This window comes from Punica granatum, chromosome 2, assembly GCF_007655135.1.
Source record: "Punica granatum isolate Tunisia-2019 chromosome 2, ASM765513v2, whole genome shotgun sequence".
Lineage (NCBI taxonomy): Eukaryota > Viridiplantae > Streptophyta > Magnoliopsida > Myrtales > Lythraceae > Punica > Punica granatum.
Genome location: NC_045128.1, coordinates 36,903,739 through 36,913,163, shown reverse-complemented (window position 1 = coordinate 36,913,163; position 9,425 = coordinate 36,903,739). Strand labels below are relative to the sequence as shown.

At 34.2% G+C, this 9,425-nt stretch overlaps 1 protein-coding gene across 1 annotated transcript; it reads right to left on the bottom strand.

The window, feature by feature from the left end:
• Positions 1-3,360: 3,360 nt before the first annotated feature.
• Positions 3,361-4,449, bottom strand: LOC116197309 (toll/interleukin-1 receptor-like protein). The gene is made up of 2 exons (XM_031527406.1): positions 3,885-4,449; positions 3,361-3,764 (listed from the first exon to the last, which is right to left on the bottom strand). The coding sequence occupies exons 1-2, from the start codon at positions 4,364-4,366 to the stop codon at positions 3,590-3,592; spliced, it is 657 nt and encodes a 218-aa protein (XP_031383266.1). The 5' UTR covers positions 4,367-4,449; the 3' UTR covers positions 3,361-3,589.
• Between the last annotated feature and the right edge of the window lie 4,976 nt (positions 4,450-9,425).

Here is a 9,425-nt window from a genome sequence, read left to right as displayed (position 1 = left end):
TTGCATTTCTGATCAATACAATAATTGGAGTTTCTCGGTGGAATAGAGGAATGACCATTTCTTATCTTTCTTGAGGGAATGTATATCCCGTCAAAATGACGAAAAAAATATTATAACGGGGAATGTCCTTTTTAAATTTATATATATATAAGTGACAGTAAATAAAAAGATGAAAGGAAAGAAAGAAATAAATGTTGTTCATTCCATTCTTTTTCATTACTACGTTTGTAAAGAGACCTAAGATCATACCCCATCATCACGTTGAGAAAGGAAACATTGGCATGCGCAAACTATTTCATGCCACGACGAAGACTTGGCTCAAATCTCTGTACAATTCGACTTCAACACAATTGTGTCCAAACAAGCTGCTTCTTCGATCCATGGAGAGGGGGGGAGGGGGGGGAGGAGAATTAAGAAATTTTACATCCAACTTATATCACCATCATTTCACATTGGTCATGATTTTCCCTTCTTCGAACAGAGTCTAGGTCCTTAGTCTTGCTCCTAAACCCGAACTCCATATTTCTTTATTTTTTTTTTTCAATTACAAGAAATGTTTATGTGTCTAGTACACCTGAACTACATATATCTTAGTTCAAGTCAGTGCCAGGAGGAGGAACATAAGAGGATTCTTAATTAGCACCTCACTATGTTTATGGTAATAATTTGGTCTTTTTCTTCTTTATAAACGAAAAAATAATTTGATGTTTTTTTTTGGGCGAATTACGGGGCTGATTTGGTTATTTTAGAATGATAAAAGATGCATCCCAAAAGAATTTGGTGATATCAGGAAAACTTCCGCCAACCGGAGTTTCTTTTCCAACAACTCAGAGAAATAAAGGTTGGCAACTCAACTTTCCTAGATCCATCCAGTTCAATATATAACCTTGATTTGACATCGGATCGACACTGCATAAATTTTGCCAAGCTTCGGGCCTCTTTTATTGGTCGGATTGTTCGTGAAATTCCAAAAATTTCACGAAAAATTCCCCAACTTTCCCATATTTGGAGGAGAAGTGAAGCCCATAAAGCTCGAATTAGGATTTCTGAGCTCCAAAATTTTCCTCTCGTAATGGGAAAGTGATTCCCACCGAGAGAGGCATGATTTTTCTTGGGTATATAGCCTTTCCCCTAAAAGTAATATATATATTTTCTTAACTAAGACCATCTTTCTTTTTCCCTGACACAGGGTATTCGAGTTTCGTCCGACTAATCTCAAAACTTTGTGAATTCCCGGAGGTGCGCGTAGCGAATAATCACCTCAAAGGCGTTCCGGTGACTTCAAAAGATTTCAAACTTGGGATCGAGTAGATACTTGAGCTCATCCTCGACCTCTAGACTAAATCCCTTGGAGTTCTTAACTAGACCATCTTATCTCGTCGAGTAAGCGGGCTGAGTTTTATTTTGTTCAGTTTGTTTTTTAATTTATTATTTAAAAACAAAATCAATTCCTTCATAAATATTTATAAATTACTTTAAGTTAAAACAAAAAGTAAAATGTTCGTTATTATTTACAAAAACTTGTAATTAAATAAAATACATGTATTCATATTAAAAATAAAGATTCTTAAAAAAGTATATTTTATTGTGTTATTTTTCATTTTTAACTTTAATTATTTTATTCAGTTAAAAACATTATATAATATCTATAAAACACTATCGTATACTTTTTTTTTGTGATAAACACCATAATACTGTATTGCTATTCAACTTTAATTGTTGTATTCATTTAAACAAATATATAATAAGAAATTTTTTTAAAATCACATATCTTTCCCATCAATTTATTCCGTACCAAACACTATAATATACTATATTTTTTTTCCGTTGATAAACACTATAATGTTTTTTTTTCGGTGTGAACCCTGTATTCGGAAATCTAATAGATCCCGACTAATTTAATCGAGTCGGGTCGACCCCTTAAGAAATAAAACTCTTCCAATCAAGAAATTTTTTTCATTCATAAAATTTGAACATTTGACATTACTTAAGGGAAATAAAAACCAATTCTTATTGATATTATAATACTATTTTACCATATACTTTTCAAGGAATATCATACACTTTCCAAACACGGTAACATAACATTTTTAAAAATTTGACGACTTATTTTCCAGCAATCTGACAACTCTATAAAATCTAAAAATACTATAACCAACACCACCTAATAGGATTACGGAAACCCGCAACGTGATGTTCCCCAAGGACGCCTCAGTTACCTACTTTGCCTATCTCCACAGTTTCAATATGTACGCAAACAAATTAAATCGGGCCTCGTCCAAAGATGTCACTGTTATTTGATATATTAAGATCATCATCGATCACATGATGAGCCAATTGGCAACGCAAATTTTTCAAGTTCAGATCAACGCAGGTCCTTTAACTTAATTTGCATTGAATACAATGAAAGGTTCAGAACCATCCGATCGATCATAAATCCAACAGCATTAATATGAAGGTTCCAAAATGTATGAAAATTAATTTGAACTTTTGTCTGTTTGACTTTTTTTTTTAAGTTAGAGAGGAGGCGAATAAATCTAATATAGTAGAATAGAAAATTTTATTATTTAATAAAGGGGACATGCAATCTCACAATTAGTATTGAGTTTTGAACATCTTGATAACCAGGTGAAGTCGTACATCACCATACTATACTCTTTTTAACTTTATCACTATGAACGTGCATCAATCGAATAAGATTATATTTATTAACTCGAAAGTATTGTACGTATGCTTTGTTGCATGCAAATAGATAGTGGTGATATAAGAAGAAGGTGTCGATTACTTAATTGGGTAAATGAGTCTTTAATTGGGTAATGACGTCGCAATGAGGGACGGTGACATATTAAAAATGTTAAATATAGTGAAGTATATTACCCCAAAACAAAGGTAAATAATGGTGAAGTTGTGTAACAAATCTACTTTTAAATGCGATTCTTAAAAAAAATCCGATATGGGAGGTCAAAATGGGTTTGGACATGGCGTGGAATTTGGGCACTCGAAAGCTTATTCTAGAAGTGGATTCGGAAGCAATACACTGCATGCTTCGTTCGAATCGCGATCATGTAGGTTGGAATGAGGCTCTAGTGAAGGATATTCGTAGCTTGATTGAACATAATTGGACTGTGGTTGTGGAGCATGTCTACTGGGAGGAGAACAGATGTGCGGATTGGTTGGCGAACTATGCATTGACGTTTCCTACTGGGACTCATCGGTTGGGTACCTACCCGCTTGGACTCGATTTTCTGTTATTTGGTGATCTTGTAGCTAGGGGCTACCATGTCTCACTATTGTATTGCTTGATTATTTCTTTTAATGCAATTGGACTTTGGCCCCCCAATTCACCAACCAAAAAAAAAACGCAATTCTTATACAATTTCCACAAAAATGTTGAGATTACAATTGCAACTTTCTTCTTTCTAACAGTATAAAGTTTTTACCCGTTAAATCGATGAATTCAATTCCAATAATTTCTAGCTGAACAGCTACTTTATGTCGTTGGTCTTCTTCTATCGAAAAAAGAAAAAAAAGTGTTGATGGTCTTGTATATATATTCCAGTACTTTGAAATCTCCGATGACGAATTTGGGTCAAGATGCATCATCCCTTTCCTCGTCATGATCAGTTGTTCTTTCTTGAGATTCTGGTACAATCTTGATCCGCAGTAAATCGAACGCTTGTACTGTTCTTCTCCGCATTCGGTTTTTCCATCTCAATTTTTCGGAGATTTCTTTGACGATATCCTGGGTGAAGTCCAACTCAACTCTTCATATTAGTTGATTGCAGGAACAAAAGCAAAAAAGTTAATTAGTTCGGTATGATGATTTAATATTAAGTCTTGAATGTACATATTAATTTATGTAGACGAGCCGTCGACTAACGTACCCGGGCCTGCGAGTGTATCCACTCAAACCACCTAAATCCTTCACAGCGTTCCTCCACCGTGCAACCTTATCCGAGTTCCCTCCGTGTCGTTCATCATGTGCGGCTAAATGCTCAGCGGTCTTTCCTACGACTTGATGTCTCAGCTCGGAGATTTTCACCTTATAGAAGATGGGCAGCACCTCCAGCCCCAGGGCTTCTCTGCACTCGAGGATCATAGCCAGCTCTTCGAGGCACGACTCGGAGGATGCAAAGTTCTCCGAGAAGATGACCACCGAGAGCCTGGACTTCAGGATCTCCTCAATGGGCTCGGAGATGGGACGATCTTTTGACCGCTGAACGTCCTTTGAGGTCTTTAGGTGTTTCTTGAGCAGGGCGTCACGTAGGTAACCGGTGAAGCCTTCACGGGTGTCCTCTCTGTGGAAGCACAAGAAGACGTCGGACTTGAAGAAGTACAAGAGATTGTTCTTTGAGCCAACTTCCATGGAAGCTAATTAATTAAGCCTCGGGTTGTTAATTAATACTATTCATTTGTGGTCAGTGTTGATGAGAGAAGAGGCAGTGAAGAGGGTTTAAATATACTTCCCCAGCTCTTATGAAAGAAGAAGAAGAAGAAGGATTTGGAGGAGGAGGAGGAGATGATGAAAGACTTCGTCAAATGTTTTTCTTTTTCTTTTTCTTTCTTTTTTTTTCTTTCTGCCAATTCTTCAAATGGCAATTAAATTGACTTAGTCAACGTTGGAATTAGTGATAGTCAACAGTGGAATCATCAGTGACCGGGTGATAGATAGCTACTTGGTTTCTCTTTCTCAGTTTTTTTTTCTTTTGCTAATCCGATCTTTCCAGACTTCGCTCAATTAACCTCCGGACACTTTGAACCTTCGGCGACATATGGAACGAGTAATTACATCAAATGCGTTCCAATGACTCCAAGGGATTTCAAATCCAAAATCGAGTGGATATTTGTACTCCTCCTTAATCATTAGGTCAAATCCCTTGAAATTACTTTATCTTCTCTTTTGTGATTCAGTGATAGTCAACCGTGGAATAATTAGAATGACTGCGTAAAGGATCTGCTGGCGTTCGTGCGTAAATATTGAGTAAGTATTATTCATTCATTTGGATATGAATACTCAATTAAAATGTATGAAAGTAGAAAATTGGCCCTATAGATTCTCACTTATAAGCATTTTGATTGATTTTTATTCATTCAAAGTAAATGAGTAATACTTATTGAATATTTTCTTGGCATTTGGTACCAACATAATATCTATTTCAATATTTCTATTGTAGAAAAAAGAAAAAGAAGAAGAAAAAGTTTTTTGGGGTTACAAAGGATATATGACGTGATCTCGCGTGAGAGTCGCATGTGAAAAATCAATTGCTACATGCTATGGACAGTATAAAAATTCAAAAAAGAAAAATACATATCAAGATTTATGTTGATGCTTCTACAATTTTTATTTCTTTTCTATACATTTCAACAATACGTGATAGTACGTACAACATTTGTATATCTAATTTTCAATCATCAAAGTTGTTTCTAATAACATACATATTTTTCCATGAAGCCTCGGGTTGTTAATTAATACTATTCTTTTGTGGTCAGGGTTGATGAGGGAAGAGGCAGTGAAGAGGGTTTAAATATACTTCCTCAGCTCTTATCAAAGAAGAAGAAGAAGGATTTGGAGGAGGAGGAGATGACGCAAGACTTCTTCAAATGTTTTTCTTTTTCTTTCTCTTTACTTTTTTATATATATTTTTTTTCCATCCAATTCTTCAAATGGCAATTAAATTGACTAAGTCAACGGTGGAATTAGTGATAGTCTGACCGGGTGATAGGTAGCTACTTGGTCTTCTCTCTCTCTTTCTTTTTTCTCCCTTAATCCGAGGTGTCCAATTTTCGCCTGATTAATTTTCGAATTCCATAAATCCCCGGTGATGCACAGAACAGATAATTACGCCAAAAGCATTCTGGTGGTTCCAAGAGATTTCGAACCCTAGATCGAGTGAATACATGAATTCATTTTTAACCACTAGATCAAATCTTTTGAGTTACTTGGTCTTCTCATTTGTTATTCAATGATAGTCAACCGTGAAATAAATCGAATGACTGCGTAAAGGTTGTACCAGCGTTTGTGAGCAAATATTTGGCGAATACTACTCATTCACTTGAATGTAAATACCAATGCATGAAAATGGAAAACTGGCTTCACAATGGGTTTGCGGACTTCACTTACAAGCATTTTGATTGTTTTTTAATCATTCAAAATAAATAATTAATATTTATTGAATATTTTCTTGACGTTTGGTACCAACACAATATCTATTTCAATATTTCTACTGTAGAAAAAAGAAAAAGAAAAAGCTTTTTGGGGTTACAATGGATATATGATGTGATCCTGCGTGAGAGCTGCATGTGAAAAATCAATTGCTACAAAAATTTCAAAAAAGAAAAATACATAGCAAGATTTATGTTGATGCTCCTACACTTTTTATTTCTTGTCTATACATTTCAACAGTAAGTGATAGTTCGTGCAGCATTTGTATATCTAATTTTCAATCATCAAAGCTGTTTCTAATAACATACATATTTTTCCATGAATAGCTGTTTGTTTATAGAGAGATTCGCTGCCTCTCATGGACAGCAGTTACCCCACCTTGGGACTTGAGATAAAATGGAAGCAGCTCATGGAGGATTTGGTATTTCCAGATGAAGTGCATCCTCAAGGTACATGCTAATGGTTTCCACTTATAGATCTTCTCTCCTTTTTTTTTTTTTTAGGCGTCCTCTATCCTCCTTTTGTTCTACCCTTTTTTCAGTAGACTCGTTATGATTCTGAATTGGGCGCATTACCTCCTTGTAGTTGGTTTTTTATGGTGGATTCGATGGTAGTATAATATACTCAGCTCCTTCTCATTGCTGCCCCTGCCATGGTGAGCTTGGACGGCTTACTCAAGGCTCGGCTTGTGAGGAACTCAAAGGTCCAGGCATGTCCTTCCGACGCTAGCTCGGAAGAGGTACTCCCTTAACTTGGATGTTGATTACATGCTTGGATGTTGGTTGATGATGATGATGATGTTTGTTTGATTGTTGGTCCAAATAGAACATGAAGAAGACTAATCGATTTTCATTGGTTATAGTTATGCTTGGATTTGGTTCGCGATTGGATGAAGAAGATTTTTTTGTAGCATGCACAAATTCCTGCGTTCAGATGTCGGGGGCAAAGGTGTATCAATCAAAGAAAAGATTTACAAATTACGTAGAATACTTTTCTTTTTCTTAATTTTTTGGGTAAAAATTACGTAAAATGCTTAATTCGTTGCATGCATGCAGTGAATAGACCATATGAAATATATAGTGGTAATATAAAAGAAAGTATCCATTAATTAATATGTTTAATTAATAAATGGTCACAAACGGGAGATGGCGACAAATCAACAATAATGCGTTTTAAAAATGGATTTTTACCTAAAATGACTCATGGTTTATGCGTTTTGTCAAATCTATCATATATTTTTTTTGTCAACTATATCACATGGTTTACATTTTGCTTCAAATCTATCCCGCCATTATATTTTCCGTCGACATCTAACGGCCGTGACGACGTGACGCCCACGTGGCAAGTGGGGCCACCATCGCTCCAAGTGTCACGTCGGCACGACCGTTAGATGTCGACGGAAAAGATAATGCCGGGATAGATTTGATACAAAAAGTAAACCATGGGATTATCTAACAAAAAAAAGCATATGATAGAATTGACAAAACGGATAAATCATGAGCCATTTGGGGTAAAAACCCCTTTTAAAAATTTGTGAAGTAAGGAAAGAGCTTTAGCGTTGTGTACGTCAACTCGGAACTAAGAATTTTACATTCGATCAATATCTACTAGTAGAATTTATTTGTCCATTTATTTCACTTTATTTCGTATCATTGTACTAGGTGTATGGACCTCTTTTATAAAAAAAAATGATGAAGTGATATAAATTTATTTTAACTAGTTGAAGACCGCCGCAAGTAATGCACGAATTATAATTTATTATTAGCTATTCAAATTGCTTGCACAATGTGCAAATCATTGTTTATAATTATATATATTTTTAATTTTCAAAATGATTCATTCAATTAAAATATTTTATTTTTATTTTTTAAAAATATATGATAGTAATATTTTTTACAATTTTTCTTTTTAATATTTAGAGTTAAAAATATACTGAATTACTCAATTTTTTTACAGAAAATTTAAGTGAACCTTTTTAAATTATTATGAAAATTAAAAATCAATTATAATCGGAATACAGTAAGTCTCTTATAGATCTTACAAGTTCTAACAATGTCTTGATAATATTAAATTATGCCACTTATCATTTACCAATTGGATAGAATTCTTAAGATCACTTCATAATAGAAAAAAAAAAGAAATTCTATGAAGCACAATATTCTTGATCTACACATGCATTCGGCACATTGTATGAATTAATTAATAATGCTTTAAAAATGTGATAAGATCTAAAACCTTCAAAATAATATTATACTTGATAGTGCTAACATGGCTAACAATTATTACAAAAGGAATCATAATAATTATCTCATTTCACTTTTGGTCACCAATGCAAAAACAATCGAGATAGTACCAATCATGAGTGTTTCTTCGTATAGTATTCAAAGACTGCCCTCTCGTCTTCACTTATCTATGTTCTTTGCTCACTGAGATCTATTTAGGGGGAAAAACATGAAACAAAAAAAGGAATAATGTATTTGATGCTAAATACTTTTTTTAGTTGAATAATGCTAGTACTTTTTAATGTCTTTTTAAATTTCAATAGAGCATAACTAAAACACTCGATTATTTAAGTAGTGGACTTTTAGACTTCTGAATCAAATATGGTGCCAATAGTTTTGCACCAAATGTCTCATTTTCATTAGTGATGACTTGAAAAGTCATTCAATGGGAGAGCATGTTCATCCTACATGATACTTTTTGGAGTATCGCTTCGGCTTTTAATAATATATATAGATATATACAATTTGTCAAGTCCAAAATTCAACAGAAAAGTCATGCCCTAAAAGTTCATTTAAGAATGCGGTGGGAGGTTGGATAATCACTTTTTCTTATAACCTTAAGCAGAACTGGTATTTGATGAGAGTTTTTGAAACGATGGTTTGGGTCAAAATTGTAGTTGCAAAGCAGGTTAATAGATGCTTATAAAATCTGCTTTTGTCTATTCCGTTTTAAATATTAATAATTGTCTTTTTTACTTTCAACAATTTTCAATTGTTACCTCCCAAACGCTTTTGTTTATTTTAAAATCAATATTTATTTTTCAACAATTTTATTTCAACACTTATATTTCACTAACAACACTCCCAAATCAACGCTGAGTATGGTTTTTTATCTAACTGAAATTTTTAATATAAAAATTATTAGGTTAGATACTCAACCATCATTAAGAGCTGTTGTAGTACAGTGTGTGCATGCCTTCACATGGTGGTAACTAAGAGGTTTCAGATTCAATGTTCGTTGGTGGACTATTCATGTCCCT